Raw genomic sequence first — 19,812 nt, forward strand, 5'->3', positions numbered from 1 at the left:
ACCTCATTTGGGTTCTTCATCTAACTGAAACTCTATTCCTCCTAATCAATACTGTCTACATTTTTGTTTTCAGCTTCTGTTTTTTGAAACATTTTTATCACTTATGCTATTTGGGAATATTCCTCTGAATAAAATTGTGTCTTCCCCTGTTTCAGAAGCCCCACAATAGCACCAGCCTATTGGCATCACTGCCAGAACCCGGACAAGTGATGATGTGGACTGGTAAACAAAGCTCCCTCACATCCTTCTGTAAGACAAGACACTGTCCAGGTCTGGAGGCCGCCTCCTTGGAGCTCCTGGTGCTCACCAAGGCATGGCGCAGACACAGAGGTCCTCTGATTAACAGTGAGGTTGCAACTCCACACTCCCTTGCAAGGGCAAATGGGACTGTTGCAAGTCTGTACCCACACTCTTCTGCAGGATCCAAGAGAGGGTCAGATACAAATGAAGGCTCACATTACTATGTTACCTTTGTGTGACTTTTATCTTGGGGTCCACGATGTCATCTGTATTCTTCCCATCTATGGTCCACCACACCTCAGTCCGGGAGTCCTTCAGGAAGGTGAAGAAGACCTCACAGGGAAGAACAAGGTCATCTCCTGCAAAGAAAGGACCACGGTGAGGTACTGCAAAGCAGGAACAGCATCACCCTGATTTTCATGCTTTCCAGTGATCCTACCAGCCTGAGCTCTGCCTCCCTTCAGGAGGGAACGAGGCCAGCATCCGCCTTCAGACATCTGACAACAGTTTAACACCTCGGACATGTTTATTTACGACAGACAAATAAATAGGAAAAAATATCTTGCTTTCTCAAATATGTTAAAAATTCCTTGACTGCACCAAGTGACCCACACAAAGGGAGATGCTCCATGCCAATCACTTCCTTGGAAAGCTCGGCAATGTTAATCATCCCCACAGCACAGGGGACAGATGCCATAAAGTGAAGGATCCAGCTCCACAAAAGCATTTTGGTGTGGGAACACTTGTTCAGGCATTTAACTTCCCCTCAAGATCAGGCTTGGGAGTGAGAATATCTTTGTGATCAGCCCGTAAGTGATTTTATCTTCTAGAGTGCCTATGGAAGAAGTCCGACCTTCTGAGCCAAAAACGCCGTGCTTTAAAGTGAAGACTCTGAAGCTAATCATCATCATTGGTACCACATTTATTACAGCAATGTAATAGGACATGACCCATTCAATATAGGGAATTGCTCCAAAAAGCTATCCTTCTGAACAGATAGGGTAGGGGAAGAGGTGTGGTACCCCATTACACAACACTGTGAGGCCAGCAAAAGGAGAGCTGTCATTAATTAGGAAGTAATCAGCCAAAAAGGGAGAGAATAAGAGCAAGAAGATGAAGCCACTGAGGGGCTGAATGAGTGAGGGTTGGAGCAATCCACAGCCAGGGAGAGGGCTGAGACAAGGTCCTACAGGAATTTCTCTAAGCAGTTGAGGGTCCCTGTTTCATCTGCTTCTGCAGCTGCAGTCCTGCACCTCCATGCCTGAACATCTATCTTTATTTGTGCTTGCAAAAGTAAACTTTTAGATCTGTGCTCTCCTATTCTAGCATTGAGAACTGGCACCCCACACTATCTGCCGGGCAACTTGCCACAGCTCGTGTGCTAAGCACCGGGGATGCAGTGGAAGGGGAGAGCTTCCATGCCTGGCTGGGTGTCCCCATCCCAGCAGGGAGGCTGCCAGGGCAGCCACAGCAGGCAGCGAGCGTTGCAATTTACCTGCTTCCAGTTCGTAGACAACTTTCTCATTTGGAGAGGTGAACTGTGGTGGCAAGGCCTTGTTTGGAGATCCTGCGGGGGAGAACAGAGAGCCCCCCATGGGGACCCAGACTTCATGAGAACGTGGGGTCCTCGCAGCCTCGCCCACAACGCCCTCGTGCCCCACTGCGCATGCCTCAATCGAACTTGTGATACACTCTAGCTGCAGAGTTCCATGCTCAGAGAAATCTGCTCTCAGTGTCCAAACTCAGGGCCAGATCCAGACTTTGAGGGTCCTCCAAAGTTTAGGTAAGCCTAGATACAAGTTTTTGGGCCTCTCACATCAGAAGAGCTCCCTACCCCTCTCATCTCCCACTCAACATCTCCCGCAAGGCACAACCTGTACCTGTTTCTTTTTATCGCTGCATCTAAAAAACAAAATACAAACACCATTTCCTGTCACAAGTATTTAATTAAGGTCTTAAAACAGCAGTTGCCATGGGACTCAGCATGTGCTCTGCTGTTCACTAGGTTTTTAAGCTCTGTCTACAATTCCCTGGCAGGTAGGCTGAGGACCTGTCCAAGTACTGGGCTGGGCAACTGGAGCCCTGCCTGTCCGATTAACAGCCTCAACCTCAGCGCACAAGGCTGTGAGACTCCAAGAAGACCAAGGCAAGTGGGCTGTAATGGGATAATCCCATAAATAATGACGAGTAAAGGGCACGGGAGACAAAAATGAGCAAGTGTGCCAGGGTTATGCATTCACATGCCAGCAGAGGGTACCCCTGGCCATCTCATGGGCTGCACCTCACCAGCCTAAGCCTGGCTACCCTCTGTGTTGTCTGGGGCATTTGACATGGTGGCGGGTAGGACCTCCAGCGTAACATGTCCTGGGCAGTCACACGAGGCTGACCCCAGCAAGCATAAATACATCAGGTCACTTGGGTACTGCAGCTTGAGCACAAACACAAATGGATCCTGGGACAGACTCTTCTAGTTGTTTTCACCACTTCCGCAGTTATCCATCTGCATTTTACACATTTTAAAGTCGTTCTTACCCACCACCTTCATCTTTATGGTTCTGGTGAGATTATAGGTTCTTCCGTGGTCCTTGAATGTCACAATACAAGTGTAACTCCCTGCATACACACTGCGGACAATGCCGATGACAAGCCTGGGCCCTTGGGGGTATCGCTCATAGAAGCCATCCACCAAGCTGCAGTTCTGGAGTCAGGCAGAAAAACATTTGAGTTTTGGGATTCAGAAGTAAAGACACTGGTTTAAATGCTAATACAAAGATCCATTTTTAAATTATGAATATAATACTTGGGATTGTGATGTAGGTTAGACTTCAATACCGTGAACTTTGAGCATGTCGGAATACAAACTGAAATGTCCACCTTGAAAATGAGGTGATGAAGCAGGTGACCTTAATAGTTTTATCCCACCTTAAATACAGACAATTTTATAAAAGAGAGATCTCTGACCCAGAAGCACATTTGCAATCAAGGTGAGCACCTCGGCAGAGTGAAGTAAGTAAAAAGAGACAGGAAGAAAATGATGACGTATTCACAAATGGATAGTAAGACTAAAGGACACGTCCCCCGTTGATGTCAGCGTGTCTAATTCCTTCAGGAGTAATCAAGCTACTCTGACTGACTTCAGCTGAGGATTAGGCCCCAGAATTGGCAACTGGCAAATAAGAATCTATAGTACAGAAACCTTAATCACTCTTCTCTTTCTGTCAGGCGAGGCAGGAAACCTCTGCCAAGTACTAAGCTAGAGATCCCTTTTCAGAAAGGGGTTATGCAGATGACATCTTGATTGTCATAAAACCCAAAGATGTGCACATTTTCTAAGAGATTATTTCTGAATGGTGCATTTCCAAATCAGATACATCCTAATGGGGCAGTTTAAGACAGGGGTCATATACCATTTTTAATGATTTTTAGTAGGCATGGAATGACTTGCTGCCTGAAAAATTAGTTCCATGGGGCTTTTTGTTTCATTCTGCTAATTGATTGTTGAGATGTGAATTTCAATGAATGGTACAACTAAAGCATTTCAGCTACTGGAGTGAAACTGCTCCTTTTGGATAAAAAAGTAAGTTTGTCCTGAAGGGTTTTAGAGTTGTGAGGTTTTTTTTCTTTTGAGGTGTTGTGGTTTTTGGCTTTTTTTTTTTAATCAGTAGATATATTTGTTGCCACCTTTCATTATTATTAAACTCATACAGAACCTTCTATCTAGAAATCCCAAATAGCTTTATAAGCAGTTATAGAATTGAGTCCTATAACCCTCTGGCTGCACATCCCCTGAGAATTCTTATTCTGTCTTGACTAAAGGCATCTACCTAAAAAAAAACACTGAGGTCAAAATTTAATAAGATTGAGCAGTAATTCTGTAGGCAAGAGCCTGAGGATGGCTGGAAACAGCCTAATTATCAGAGCAGTACGGAAGATAGGGTAGGGATGTCTCCATCTTCAGAGAAGAGGTTTGCTGGATTCTGTCAAACAGGGCACCGATGGTCCTTGCAGAGGCCTGATGTACAACCTCATTTCCTTATCTGAACAGATTTTTGAAAGGATGCTATTGTCATTAGCAGGTGGGTTTTTTGAGGTTTTGTTTTGGTTTTCCCTTTTAGAGAAGAGGGAGTATGAATCACAGTTTCCTTTACAGGGATAGTGCCTTGCTTAGGCAGCAGGTCAGGTATACTGCCAGCAGCTGAACTGAGGTTCCTAAATCCTTGCTAGAGTACTCTCCACTTGTGCATGCTGGTCAAAAACATTCCAGTCTTAGCTCCCAATTTTATTCATGTTCCTCCCAGGGCAGTTTTACCTTTGAACTCAATGGAAATAAAGCTCTTACAATCAGCTAAGCTGCATTAACAGTTTCACCACTGGGGAGACACTGAAATGTAGCTCCACAATTCTCATGCCAACCACTGATTTTTTTCAGATGCAACACTGTGTTCCCCCACTACCCAGATAAGACAAAAGTCCTCTTACGAAGTACCACTTGACAGTTGGTATTACACTAGCAGGGTAAAATCCATCAATATCTGGACATATGATCTTCTCATTGGCGTGCTCCAAGTAGAACATCTCCTCAGTGGGTTTTATCGAACGGCTCACACAAGAGTGTTGGTCTTTTGGAACAACTTCCAAGGGAAATGCAACTTTGCTGCAGTAAGTTGTATTTCTAAGGACAGAGGAGGATAGGGCTGATTAGTTGAAACTTGTTTACTCCTATAGCAGTGGAATGAAATAAAAATCACATCTGCAATAACGAGCATCATAGCACTGCTGAGGTACATAGAGCCTTTCTTGACTCATTTATAAATGGGAAAGAAAACACCATCAGAGATGGCCACACTGGCTCAGGAAAGCCTGTAAAGATGACTAACGAGCAACATCCACTCCCCTGCTGGTAAAGCAGATAATAGGGTCAAAGACACGATGAACAAGAGACAACATGAAGAAGATCAAAAAGAGCTCTTGTGCTCTGTGCACAGCAGATGCTATGTTCATTTCGTACCACACTTACAGACACTTTTAATTTTCTAGAAGTCTGAATCTCATGAATCTTTGCCAAATTAGCATGCAGTCAAAACATTACCCCTGCATCTGAAGCTATTTTTACTATAGACATACAGATCACTTCTTAATGGTGAGTGCCTGTGGATTTTGCCATGGGCTTAGCAATAATATTTTCATGGACACTAGCAGCTAGAAAGAGGCATGTTCATTAATGTTTGCAAGGCTCCAAGCATTATTATGAAGTAAATTGCCTCAGCACTGAGCAGTCTTATAATTGTAACATTCTTTTCCCATTAATGCTTATGTAAATGATCTTCTCCCTACAGAAAGATCTGGTGCTAACAGCATAATTTTCCCGCTTTCATGAAAGTCCTTTGATTATGCTGAAGGCATACAGAAGCTGCACCACAACACCTACCTGAGCATGCACGTATAATTCCCGGTGTCATTGACAAGAGCAGGCCAGAACCAAAGAGTATCTTTCTCCTTACTTATGTGATTGTCCGGAAGGCGAAAATTAATGGGCTCCTCCAGATCCCGGTCCTGCCCGATCCTGTACCAGATCAGGGTTAAACCAGCAGAATGGGCTGTGCTGTAGTTGTACTTCAAAAAGGTCTCGAAAAGTGGGCATTTGATCTTGGCAGGTTCCCCATCATAAATCTGGATCTGCTTCATGGTGTCCACACCCCAGTCATCACAGCGTTCTGCAGCCAGGAAGAACAAGGTACCTTAGCTTGCAAGTGCACAGGAGAAAAACACTTCTGCCCACGTTCCCCACAGCCCTTGGTCCTGTCCCCATGAAAATCAGAGGCAAAAATGCAGTGTTTTCAGTGGAAGCAAACTGGGCTTTTATAAAGCAGAGCAAGAATACTGTGTTCATTTCTAGAGAACCTGCAAAACTCTACTTTCATGTAGCTCTTTCCAAGCTATTTATTCCCCATCAGGACAATATGATAGGATATTTCTGCATAGCACCAGGCTTCCTAGAGAGCTCCAAGAAAATTCAACCCTAAAAATACCCAGTATGGGAAGATAAAATATGGATGAAAACAATGCTAGAGGTGTGTGTGCATCCATGCACAGTGATGGGGAGGATGGAAATAGAAGTGTTGGGAGGGGAAAAAAAAAAAAAAAAAAACAGAAACCAAATCAAAACCACTACAAACGTCAACCCTCCTAAGAGCTAAGGGCCATTGCCCCTGCCAGAAGAAGGTGGACTGTGGGTTCTGGGAACAAGGACTGTCTTTCCTGTGATGGACTCACGCGACACCTGCACATGCTACGATAACACAAAGAGTACAAGTGACATGTAGAGACTGTTTATGGTGAAGTCTGGGAAGGGAGGCTGAGCGGCAGAAGAGACAGTACGGAGGAGGTGGCAGCAGGTTCTCTCAGGGATCCCTCGGCAGTCCCCAGGTGCATTCCCCAAGCTCAGTTCAACAGGGTCAGCATGGCTCACTGCAGAGTCAGGCTGATGTAGAAACTGGGCAGCATAAGAAAAAGCTGTTCAGTGACTTTTTTTTTTTTAATTTATTCTTGTCATCAGTGAATAGTTTCAGAACAAACAGCACAGTCAAAACCCATTTCTCTTCCAAGAGCTCCTTTCCACTCCATTCCTCCTACCCATCAGGACGCCCAGTCACGATGGGATGCTGTGCAAGCGATGGATGGTACCAGGGTGTCAGCAAACCTGAGAGCAACCTGTGCTGCCAGCGCTGGCTGAGATGCACAGAGAAGCTGCTGTCACCGCATCTCCCATGTCCCTGAGCCGACGAGGCCAAGTGTGGCACAGCACGCTTCCCAGCACATCTTGCCTGATGTCTGAGAGCTCAAAATGAGTCAAACGGGAGAGGGGTGTGCTGCCTGCAGCACTCCCCGGGAGAGGTGTCTCAGCATATCACAGGCACTCCAGAGACGGCACTGCAAAGCCTCTCCAGTTTGCAGATGTTAGAAGACCCCGGACTGAGGAGAAAAACGGAATACAATATGCTCTTTGAGCCCAGTTCTTCTGAACTGACTTCACAGGCCCAAGGCAGTATTTCTGGTATTTTATCTTCCTTAAATAGACAGTGGGATGTAGCTTGGCCCCAAATTCATACTTAATTAGAAAAAGCAAAGAGATAAACCTTTGAGAAGACAGGCCTACAGTGCTCTAAGGCAGCAACGTTAACTCCTGTGGCTCAGAAACGGTTAGTCACAGTGAGGAGGAATCTGGGCCAGTAAGAACAGAAATGTTTTCTAGTGGGTTTACACATAAATGTAAATGGAAACTGCACCACTCCTCCTGCGGTATGCCAAACACCCATATGACAGAATGCTACTTCTGGAGGAAGAGAGTGAGTTGGGCTAGGAAGAGGCAGTGAAGCTACCCAGAGTACAAGTATTTGCTAGGAAGAAACCCAAATGGCTGGAGAGTGCCATTGCTCATCATCTAAGAAACATATAGATATTTCTTTCAAAACCACACAGCATCATCCTGTACAGCTGCTACCACAGCCATTGTCACGGCTCATTTTGAAAGACCGAACCACTATTGGAAGCCTTATACCATGGGAAGGTGCATAGTCACCACCATGGTCAAGACCAACTGGAACCACTACATTGCTTTATGCTGGTGGGGTCAAGCTACTGGATTAGGCATGGTCAAGTTTCCATAGAGTAGTAAAAGAGACAAATGAGCCTGCCAGAGGCTGCCTGCTAATTGCATCATAAAACACCGATTACTATTCATGGAGGGGGAACATTTGTTTTTATAAAGAAAGGCCGTCCTTCTGAAAGGAGAGGACATGGGTCTGTAGACCAGGACACCCAGGTTCTCTTCCTGGTACCCGACTCTGCTGTCTCCTCTTGGGCTGCATAGAGGCAAATTGTGCTTATTACTTCAAATGGCAGGACTGGAGAGGAAGAATCAACTACATAAAACACTACAGTACTGAAATTCTTGGAGTCAAGATCAATGAAATTTGCAATCATGAAAAGCTCTTGCATTTTGCAACAGCTCATAAATCAGCATTGTAAAACTACTTACCCATTCTACCTGAAAGAGGTATTGAAAATAAATACAACTATCTTATTTTTTTCCATCCTAGATTACTCAAAAGCAATGTATGGGCCTTGTCTTCTTGGCTGGGGAAGAGGCGAATGTTATTGTTCTTTACTGTAAGAGCTGTACCTGGAGATTTTGTCTCAGAGCTGGCTAATTCACCTGACTTCGGGAACGCTGTCACACCCCAAACAGCTAGTCCTAAGGCTCTCCTCATGCATCCTGCCTTGGGGTGCTACGTGCTCCACGCTGAACACAGCACATAACCATGCTGGTATCGGGCAGCCACACCACAGACCGCAGGAGTGGCCACACAGCTTGGCATCGCAGGCTGTGCTCGCTGCTCTGCCGGCAAGGAACCCTCCTGGCTGCTGGGGCAAAGCCAGCCCAACACAGCTCTGAGGACTCAGGGAGCAAAGCCACGACCCATTGCTTGCAGCAGAGATGGCAGAAGCACCACAGGCTGGAGCGAGACCTTCTTCACGCATAAACCACAGAGGACAGAAGTTGCGGCGCTTTGCACAACTTCCTTCCTCCCCACACCACGCTGACAGTCGTACTGCTGTTCTGATTTCTTGGGGCGTTTTACGCTCGAGATAGCTGGGCTCTGCCTGACATGGCATGCGAGGGGACTGCAGGACACCCCTCACATGCACACATCCCTTCATCAGCCTCCTCCTCTTTAGCTATGATGTAGCTCTTCTCCCCATCCCAGCAGCATCCTTTGCCATGGTGGCACTTTCGCAGCAGACCTCAGCCAATGGATCAGGCCCAGGCAGCCGGTTGCACTCCCCACACATGTGTAAAGCAGAGGGGATGCTCATATTATTATTGCTATAATTTTATTTGCATCCAACAGCTCCCTGCAACATTTTGTGCCCCTTGCACTATTTTACCCTTTATTGGATATTCAGAGCCTGTTTGCTGCTAACACCAGCATGCAGTTACTTGGATGTCAGTCTAAGCCAGAGATGGCTTGAAAGAAATGGCATGACTTCACACTGAAGCTCACTGGCATAGAGCAGCTCCCACTATGAAAAAAAAAAAAAAAGAAAAATATATATATATACACACACACACGCACACACACATTGATTTATCCTGACTCCAGTAACGTATTTGAGGGGGCATTGCAGAAAGAGGATGCAAGGACCCAGTTCTAATTGTCAGAAACAACACTAACTTCTATGGTACGGTGCCCATTTGCAGCAACTCATGCTTGTTTTCACTGGCTAAGCCTACGAAGCAAGCTGCTTCTCTCAAAATGTTTCCTGCACAAAACAGCCATTGGAGTTCAGAGCAGCTCCTGATTACATCGAGCGGGATCAGCATTCATGCTCTGACTTCAGAGGTTCACCAACAAATGGAAACCAGCGAAGACATGAAGGAGCTATATGCAACTCCACGGTCGCTTCCACGCCACAGTGAATGGAGCATTACACACATAACTAAGGGATACAATAAAATTCTCTAAAAATTTTCTATCCAACAAATGCATCTTCCTAGAAACGCCTCTGCAAAACGCTTCTGAAAGAAGCCATCTTTTTCTCATTACCGATGAGGCGTGCTGCAGATGCCTCAGCTGACCCCTCTTACTGCTGGGTGCTCTGTAATCACACAGCAAGGCAGTCTACGAGCCATAACACCTACCCATGACAGCCAACGCAGGAAAAAGGCAAGAAACGGTCCTCTTTCCACAGTCCTGCTTGGGAAAAGGGATGAGGATTATACAGGCTGGAGGGAGGCTGCAGGGTAGAAGGAAACACCCACCTCCAGCACTTGAAGAGAAAGTGCAGACAGAAAGGTCACGGTGAAGATGCCCATCTTGATTTTACGTGCCTTGAAATGAAGCTACGAGCCGGCTGCCGCGCTACTGCTCCTCACCGACGCGTGCTGGGAACCAGGTGAACCGGCAAAGTTCACTCTAAGTGTATTCCTTGCTTGGACTGTATGGGGCATTCTGTGTTCATAGGGGTATCTACTGCCGATACGAGGGACAGAAACCTCTTCTGTTACAGAAAGAGTCAGGTCTGTTCCATTTCTGAATCTGATGCTACAACGCCCTTAAACACCAGGCACCCCAAAACAGACTACTCAGAAGCCAAATGAAGCTGAATAAAGCAGCTTCTCCCGATGCAAAGTCAAAAATGAAAGGGAAGGGGGGGTGAATGATGCTGTGCAGCTGCACAAAGGTGAAAACAGACATTTCTGGAAACCTTTCCCAATCTTTCACTTGTTGCACTGATTTACCCCCTTGGGAACACAGCTCTGAATATACACACCCAAAATGCTCCTTTGTGAGATACATCTGCAGCACCTGTTACAAGCACCCACACAGTCAAAATGGAGATGAAACTGGTGCAATTATTTGGATTTCTCAAGAAGAGACAAACTGCTTAACCCGCATATCAAAAAAAAGAAAACCAGAGTAAGGCCACATCAAGAAATGCTGTCCTATTTTGTCCACAGTTTGGCACTTCTATGCATTTATTTTAAGTACTTCCATTTGAAAGAAAAAAAAAAAAAAAAAAAAAAGAAAGAACTTTCAACCACCAAAACTCTACCAGCTCCACACCTCCTCCACCCCTTCCCTCCCCTGGGGCTATAAACAAAGGCTTCCCCTAGTAAAAATTTCTGTGAAGAAATATTAAAGAGCCATTCATATGAGAGGCCGTCTATCACACCAGCACAAATTACCCTGCCATTTGTCAAACTGATGCGTCCTCCTTAATCGTCTCTAATGTTGGGAGGGTGCTTGCCTTGCACGCAGACTGAGACCGTGCAGTGGCCGCAGGACTCGAAGCCACCAGTGCTGCCGGTTGACTGACCTGGCAGACCCCTCTTCCCCGTGCCATTTCAACAGCAGCAGCAGCTGGGGCTGCACCATCTCAACAGCTTCCTACTTTCTTTGGCCGCCCCTGCTGCATTATCTTCAAGCAAAGCCGCTATGAGTCACCCTCCACCCGGAGAGCACAGCCAGGCCAGCGGTTAACTTTGTGCAAGAATCAGCATCAGTACGACAGAAAAAGCTGGTCACGCAAAGCGATTAAGTGAGAATTAATCATTACTATCTTCAAAAAAAATTTTACCCCCACCTTCTTTGAAGCTGAGAGCAGCCAGTGAGGAGGAGGCAGGGCTGCACAGAGGAGCTGCGCAGTGAGCTCAGAAGGATCCAGCTGTGGACAGCAGCCACGCGTGGGTGCACCTTCCACTCACGCCGGCGCCAGGAGCACCCACTCTTCCACCACCTCCGCGTTTTCCCTTCCACACACGCACCCTGCACCAGACCACAGCAGCACGCTCCCCGGCTGCGTGCTTTGCTCGGCAGATGAGCAACCAGGCACCGCGGCGTTTCCCATGCTGTATCTGTATCCCGTCTGACCGTACGCCATGGTGGAAGGAGGGTGGCATGGAGAAAAACAAATGAGGATGTCTGCCCTGACCTGGAAGAAGAGGCACAGACCCAAACACACTGAAATTGGTGGGAATGACAGAGAACTTGGGTTAGCTCTAGCCAAGGATCAGCTGCCTCTCACCATTTGTTCCCACTACCTCTGCAGCAGCGATGGGAGTCAGAGAATGCCTAAAAACTTGGTTGGAACTCAACACTGCCTTGGAGGCTCAGCCTGGAAGCTGCACGAACTCCACAGGAATCTATAATCTGACTTTCAGTGGGAACGCATCAAAAAGGGCCTGTCCTAACCTCACTGCCTTCTTCCCACAGCCTTTCCAACAGAGCAAGTAGAGTGGAAGTGGTCCTGGGACAAACCTCCCTGAGACCGGCTCCGACACACAGCATGCAGCCCAGCCCCATCCACATGGTTCTGCTGCAATGGCACCAGCAACGCAACTTTACCCTTCTCCCAGGTCTCACCATATTCATCCCATGCTGATGAGCTGTGAAGCAGCTTCCATGGATGCTGCGAACAAGGATGGAGTCTCTTGCTCTCTCCCCAGCCACTTTTATCATTTAAATAGATAGGACAGCCGAGAAGCGAAGAAGGAAAAGGACTTCCTGCTGCAGAATGGCTCATCATTTCCAAAACCACTTACATATTGTGGTTGTTTAACTTCAGATCCTGAAAGTCCAGTTTAAACAGGTGTGATGGTCTGCCTCTCTGCCAACTTCACGAAAAACAAGCTGATTGCATGAACTTCTCTTGACTTCAGCACAGTCAGAACTTCAGAGGAAGCAGCCAAGGCATGACACTCAAAAAATGATGGTGCTGTAATGAAGCCCACAGCCCCTGACTCTGAGTTCCCTTATCTAATCATGCACAGCCTGTTACATGGGGAGGGGTAGTTGTTGTTTGTGTCTTTTAAAACTCCTCCACAGTGAGCATGGAGCAGATACAGAGCCTTCACTCTCTATCTGTGCATAAAGTTGTGTTTACTGTATGTGGCACAGAGTATTTTGGTTACCTCCAGCAACTGGGCCAAAAAGAAAAAAAAAAAAATCAGTTTTCTCTAGCAAGCTTGACATATTTTCCTGGAGGCTTTTCTTAAAATCGAGATCAAAACGATAAAGGTTGGGGTATGAACTGCTTCAAAGCCTGAAGGAGAAAAAGAGCAAATAGCTACTTTCCGTCCCACTTCATTGAGGAAATTGCTGCATGAAGCAAAGCAGAGCGGCACCGGAGGAGGAGAGACCGTGAGAGGAAACGCAACAGCCCGCTGCAAAATCGTCTCTACGAGAGGCAGCATGAAAAGGAGTTTTACCTGATTAGCACCACTGCAGAGCTGTGCTCAAGCTGGCAGGGGCTCTTCTCTGTGCCTGGGACATCAGACTGGGACTTGACAAGGTCCAGGTTCAACTCCTGGCTCTGCCACAGGCTTGCTTAGTTAAACCCTTGCAGCCTAGTTATTGTACTTAGCCAGGGTCTCTACTGCCTGCTTTACAATACAGCCAACAATTCTGCCCTGTCCACCACGGCGAGCCACAGGGACGTCTGCATAAAGAAGCCACTGCAGCGGTTGTCCTCGGACGAGGATGGGAACTGAAAAAATGCAGCAGGCAGTAAAACACACCATAAGGGTCTACGAGCCTGGCAGAAGTCACCTGTGTACAATAAAATGCGTGAGACTGAGCGCACAACTGCGCGGCTGCAGCAGGGGGACGTGACAGATGAGGAGGGTAGGAGACAGGTCCCCAATGTCCCCTCCCTGATGCCCCATTTGATAGGCACAGAGGAGCAACAGTGACCATCCAACAGCACATCAGCAACACACCCAAAGCGGGCTGCTTTCCTCCGCACGCTTCTTGCACTTCAATGCAGATGGGTCACATCACGCTGACACCTGCACAAAACTCACCCCTCACAACCTATTTCCTCAGCTGACAAGCAGAAGTGAGGGCTCATCTCCTCGGCGGGCACGACTCCGGCTGGTGTGGAGGGAGGCTGGCCGCTGCAGTTCCACATCTGCACCCAGGCCAGCTCTGCTCCGCAGGTTTTAGCTCCATCCACTTCAGGGCTATGCACCTTTCAACACCCTTGGTGTTGAATAACTTCATGCCCCCAAGCACCATAAACCTCTACAACAGCAGTAACTCACAGATGGGTATGTATGGTTATAAAATCACCTCCTAAATTAGGACAGCAAGAAGCTGAGATTGGAAGAGTAGGAGGAAGTCAGGAAATCCCAGAAGATGATGATGGGGGAGGGATTTAGTCTCTTTAGAAAACAATAACGCAGTTTAATCTATTTTTCTTTTGACTTTACACACTAAAATAAGCCTCTCAGCTTCTGGAGCTGTCACAAATCATAAGGAAAATAAGGCCACTGGAACCCCATCAGTAGTGTAAGAGCTATATAGTAATAATCCTGAGGAGTTGCGCAGGGCTTTCTATCTTCAAAGTGTTTTACAGACAGTAATTTATTAATCTGCAAATTTCCCCTGGCCATAAGTAGCTCCTCTGCCTCTCTGCTAAGTGCGAGAGAGACAGGCAGTGCAGATCGGCACTCGGGAGAGATGGTGCAGGCGGCAGCTCTGACCTCCGGAGCCGGACCTCGGTTTCTGGCTCGCTGCGGTCAGACCTTTGCTGCTCCAGCCACCGCCTGAACCCAGAAGCACTCGTGCTGCCTGGCACTTTGGAGCCGACTTCAGAGGGGCGAAAACTGGTGCTGGAGAGCCTCTGCTATGGGGAATTGCAAGAGACGTGCTCATAATCCAGCAAAAAACAGCAAAGCCTGAAACAGAATTCCCAGGATGGAGGCTGCTGGCTGCCTGACAGCCACTGCCTGCCGTGCTGGGGTGTCTCCGTGGGTAGAAGCCGGCCCCAGTCCTGGGCTCACCTTACCACGCAGTCCTCTGACAGCTCTCCTGGGGCTGTCAGATGGGGTCTCCTACGCCAACACGCTGCTTCCTCCCACCAAAGGGCTATCTACGCGCAGCAGTTATCTGCTCACACTGGGTGGATCCTGAGATAATCAGCGTGAGGCTGCTCCTCCTCTCCTGGCAGCAATATTCCTCCGCTTTGCCCAGTCCTTTCTAATTCCCCAAGACAATCCTCCTAACCGCGATCCTCCCCCCAGCCCTCACCCTGCGAAAGCTGGAAGCTCTTGGAGAATGATAGAGCAGCGTGGTTAGCAGAGAAATATGGAACAAGGAGCATGACTACAGCCACGTCTTCTAAATAAACTGGTATCTAACATAGGCTGGCTTTGTTTGGAAACACAGAGATAACATTATTCTGTATTCACACTGGCTGTTATGTTCTTTGTCCAACCGGTTTTTCATCTCTTTTAAGCCAGTGTATACTTATATGACTTCAGTAGCGTCAAGGAAATCATCGTAAGACCAAAACTGGGTTCATCGGTTTTTGCTATCCTTCTCTGGGTATCAGAACACCTGGGCTCACTAAGCATCCTACAACACAAGTGCAGAGATCTAAGCCTTATTTCCATCTTAAAGATGGCTTGGCTGAGGCAAGGAAAGCAGAAGACCCCGAGTACCATTGCAAAAAAATATCCCAAAGGTCACGAGTAAGGAATTCAAACCCAGGCACTGCAGATCACGTATGTTCTCAAGACCAGAAGAGATTTGCCCACACGTACAGCATGAGTGAGTAGCAGACTCAAGCACAAATTCAGTCTCAGACTCCAAGTCTTTTACTCTACGCTACTCAGATCACATTTCTTTCCTCTTCCAGCTTGCGGCTCCGTTTCAGCAAATGATTTTGCTTCAACACCAGCCTCCATACACAGCAGAAACAGCAGAGCTCAAAGAACAGATGTTTAGAGCCACAGTGCTGTTGGCAAAATCTGGGGGAAAAACAAAGTTTGTGGATTTGTCTCTCCAGTAAGAAGCAGGGTGAAGTCCAGCGCTGCAGCTTGCTGACACACTGCCAGGGAGACCATCAGCCATACTGGCTGAACTGGATGGGCAGGCCATCCGCGTTATAGCCGGAGCAGTGCTGGTGTTTTGTAGCCGAAATTTATTAAGTGTTGGATCCTCATCCCCTCCACAAGACCAGAAAGCTCAGGACTCAGCAGAGCACCGGTACCCCTGCCTTGGGCAGTCCCCAGTCAGTGTTGCTGACCGTGCTGCTCCCTTGGGAAGGGCTGCAGAGGAAGGCAGGAAAAGTGGCAGCAAACCACGACAGGACACATGTCCCTGCCTCCAGCCTTCCCCTGCCAGCTTGGGCTGAAGATCGAGCTGATCCCGACAACACAGCATTACACGACTATTCTAGCAAAGCACAGAAAATGATCCAACTGAAATAACAAATCCCTGCCAAGTTACACATCTTAACTATCCCAAAAGCCAGGTTCCCCAGTGAGAGCTACCCATCTCCATGGCCTGGCTTGGTGTTGAGACCACTGGGGCAGCTGCAGGCTGTGCACAGCCCTTCTGTGTTCACTCCGGATAACCTCTGCTCTTCTCCCACCTACGCCTCCTGCTCCAAGAAGAAAAAGCGAGCCCAAACACTGTAACATTCTCAGAGCACGTCCGGTCTCCCACACTGCTCTGTATTTACGAATTTGCAAGGGTGAAACGAGCTCCAGTTGCCTTTTGGTGCCAGTCCCAGGAAACCCCACAGTGTAACAGAGGGCTGCACAGACGGCTGCCCCTCCATCCAAGTACAAACAGCCATCCAAGCCCGTCACAAACAACAAAAGACGTTTTGACAGCCCAAAGCGGTTTATGATGTCCATGGAACAAAAAGGGAATGCTAAACTGAAGAGTGGGTCTGTCACCCACAGACCTGCAGAAAATTAAATGCATCCACTAGAGTGGATTTGCAGAAGAAATGTATTTTAACTGATCAGGTGTCCCATGCATCACCCTTTGACACTTTCGTTCTTGCAGCAGTCTATAAAGGCTCTAAACATCCTGTACAGAAAACCCCTGCTAAAGGAGGAATATTTAAAACGCACTAAACACCTCACAGAAATGCATGCAGGGTTCTGCCAGATCAATTGGCATGAGCCTGTGTGACCCAAACGCCAACCCAGGCTCCCAGCTGACAGTCTCAGCTTTGAGACCTGCTCTAACATATCCTGGACAGCCCCGACTCAACTGCACCTACCTCCCACTTCTGAAAAAGCCCAAGATGATTGCACGTGGGGTGTCGTAACGCTGGCTCAGCAGGAGGAGGATATTGCGTTGGTGGAAAGCAGAACAGCATGTCCAGAAGCACACGCAAAGCGGGGATTTTCCCAGCGAGCAGTGGCGATCCGCGCCGCTGGGTCCCTCCTTCCCCAGGCACTCCTACCACCTTGGGCTTAGCAGAGGAGACCTAGGCCATATACATTCCTTCTCCTTTGCTGTTTCCCCATTGCTCACCGCTTCCACGGAGCCGCCGCTAGCCAGGATGCGACATCCCCTACTGATGACTACACCCTACTGTGAATGCACGCAGCCCTTGGGCAACCCAAGGAAAGAAGCCTCCCAAGCCTTCAGGCTCTGTACAGAGACGAACCCTCCCGAGGTCCATGTTGTGAATCTGGCCCCAATTCTTGAGCATGGTCCAAGAGACAGCGATACAAGAACTGTTCATCTGCTCAGGGTGTTCTAACCGCCTGTTTTCCAGCGCTGCAGAGGGGCAAGAGCTCATGGTGGGGGAGGGGACGGGACACATTTGCTCAGTCCCCTGCACAACCCTTATTTCTGAAGGTTTCCCCCAATAAAGCCAGCCCCTGTTCCTTCCTCCCTCCCCCTTTTCCCTCGCCTCCTGCAAATCGTGCTGTCTCCTTCCACCCCCAAGGAGGAAGTTCGGAGCCGAGACACACACAATCTGCCTCTTCACAAGAGCTGGGCTGAACATGTGCCAGAGGAGCTGCGAGGATGACAACATATTTCCTGTCAGGAAAGTGACTCAGTGAGACGGGTATGAGAGCTCCTCTCACTCGAGAAGTTCCCCTCTCCCCTTGCATTGCTGAGGCATGAGTCAGAATCCGAGAGCCGTAATTTCAACCCCCTCTGGATCCAGACGGGAATAGCAGAGTTCAGGTTCAAGCCCAGGTCCTGCCTGCAGTTCAGTGACAAGTCAGTGCCACATGCTGAGCCCTGGTGTCACCCCTCGCAGAAGAAGAGTAACTATACGGGCCAAGTGAGCAACGGGAATTTGCAAAGCACTTTCAGGGCGAGGTGGTGCTTTTTGCTATTTGCTAATGCACACGTTTACACCATCCTTGTAGCCTCCATACGTGAGCGTTACACAATACCCCCACAGAACTAACATCGCGTTCATGCATTCTGCTAAAGTATTTCATTCAGGAATAGTGTAGATGCTTAAAAATCCCTGTGGCCAGTTTTTTTTCTCCAGCCTTAGATCAGGTCTTCCACGACACACGGGCAGAGCCATCGCATGCCACGTCCTTACCAGAGCCGCTGCCGACGGTGACCATGCATAGCCAGAGCACAACCAGCGGGGCACCGGCCATCTTCATCCTGCCGAGACAAAGCACACAGAGCTTCTGGTTATTTTACAGTATTTCATCACTGTAGACCATTTTTTAAACTCTGAGTGTATGTATTCTTCTGCCCACCCAAGGATCCTTTAATTCTGGTATGTTCTTTAATTAAGGTTCCTTAAGAAAAGCATCTGTATGGCAGCGCTGTCCTGCCTGCAGGCAGCTGCGTGAGCTCTCCAAGCCTGGGAGATGACAGCTCAGAAGAGGACAGCTGAGCTCATTGACTTCAGTCATTGGAACAGTCTATGTCCATGAATGCAAGAAGTAAGGTAGATGCTTGCAGGCTAGAAATTCCAAGCTTTGTCTCCCAAAACACTAAGGGTCTTTGCCGAGACCTCGTTCTGCCAGCACACATGCTCATTTCTAAGAACAAATGCAGAAAACGCAATTATGAGCAGCGGCTGAAGCACATTCGCACTGAACACGCGTCTGACAGCTCAGCGTGACAACCATGCCCGTGCTGTCCGCGTTCGCAGGCTCTGCTGGTGGCCTGCGAAGAGGCCGGTTGCCAGAATCCCGACGGCTTCACCCTGTTCCCGCAGGCAGTTCAAGGCAGGACAAAGCTCTACCAGCTCTTTCCAGTCAAACCCTCCTTGGAACAGCCACCTCGCAGGAGTAAACAAGTGCCAGGTTTGTACACTTTTTGAAAATTATCTGAACAAAGGTTTACACTTTCAAAGCAGCACTGACAGGCAAAAAATAATCCCAGGCTTCTCTGTTCCCGCTATGGAGCACAATTTCCTGTAATTTGAGATAAATGCACACCGCCAGAATTTCACTTGCCGCCTGCTCCGGTATCTGGCATTCGGCTCTCGGAGCTGTTCACTCACTAGAATTACCTTTCCCTGTGTTTCTACGTTTTCCAGCATCCAACTTGTAAGCTGGTAGTCGTGAAAGCTGACATTTACTACATGCTCTCATTAAAGGGGTGAAGGTTGCATTTGATATTCCTGGGTGCTGTCAGATCACAAAGGGAGAAGAGATGGTTAAAAGGCTGAACTTCATCAAAGCATCTCAGCTCCGTCGGGCAGATGCAGTAATGAGCATGGTGCTACTGTCAGGAGCGCGCTCACGAGATGACAGGGAAATCTGCTCCATCAGGGTGGGCTAAAAGGGTGGGGAGAGAAGCCACAGAGCCCGCTTAAACATGTCCCTCATAAACCTGTCTACAATATATGCAGTATGCAGAAGGGCTTCAGACATAAGCAGAGAGCACCTAAGACTGCACAGATTGCAGAGATTAACAAGAATGGGACGTGTGAACTGTACTACTCAAAATCCAGCAGCGGATATTGAATCCTTCCTTTTCAATGCTGGCGTCTGAAAAGCCTTTGTACGATCCTTTCCCTCTGCTGGGCTCATCTCGAAGAGACAAAGGAAATCCAGAGCAAGCCTGCTCTTCCCTGCACTGTACACGCAAAGGGCTGCAGACTGCCTCAGAAGCCATAAGGCCTTCGGAAATGGGCAAGAAGCCAGGAAGAAGGCAAGTGTTCTTGCCTAGAGTCCAGCTGAGAGGGCTGGTCATCCCCTACCTCCTCCATTCAAACTAAAGTGCCAGCTGCTAATCAAACCCTTCTCTGTTGCCATCTACAACCAGCTCC

General features: G+C 48.1%; 1 protein-coding gene across 4 annotated transcripts in view; it reads right to left on the bottom strand.

Annotated features, from left to right (window-relative positions):
• IL1RAP (interleukin 1 receptor accessory protein) overlaps nt 1-19,812 on the bottom strand; it is a 48,807-nt gene that overhangs the window by 14,114 nt on the left and 14,881 nt on the right. For all 4 annotated transcript variants that reach the window (XM_075418084.1, XM_075418083.1, XM_075418085.1 and 1 more), the window contains exons 2-7: nt 18,121-18,188; nt 5,669-5,954; nt 4,720-4,912; nt 2,773-2,938; nt 1,736-1,807; nt 470-599 (exon numbers count right to left, since the gene is read on the bottom strand). In XM_075418084.1, coding sequence (XP_075274199.1) covers nt 470-599; nt 1,736-1,807; nt 2,773-2,938; nt 4,720-4,912; nt 5,669-5,954; nt 18,121-18,187 — 914 coding nt within the window. In that variant the 5' untranslated portion in view covers nt 18,188. The remainder of the gene's footprint in view (nt 1-469; nt 600-1,735; nt 1,808-2,772; nt 2,939-4,719; nt 4,913-5,668; nt 5,955-18,120; nt 18,189-19,812) is intronic.

Source organism: Opisthocomus hoazin, chromosome 4 (genome assembly GCF_030867145.1).
Source record: "Opisthocomus hoazin isolate bOpiHoa1 chromosome 4, bOpiHoa1.hap1, whole genome shotgun sequence".
Classification (NCBI taxonomy): Eukaryota; Metazoa; Chordata; class Aves; order Opisthocomiformes; family Opisthocomidae; genus Opisthocomus; species Opisthocomus hoazin.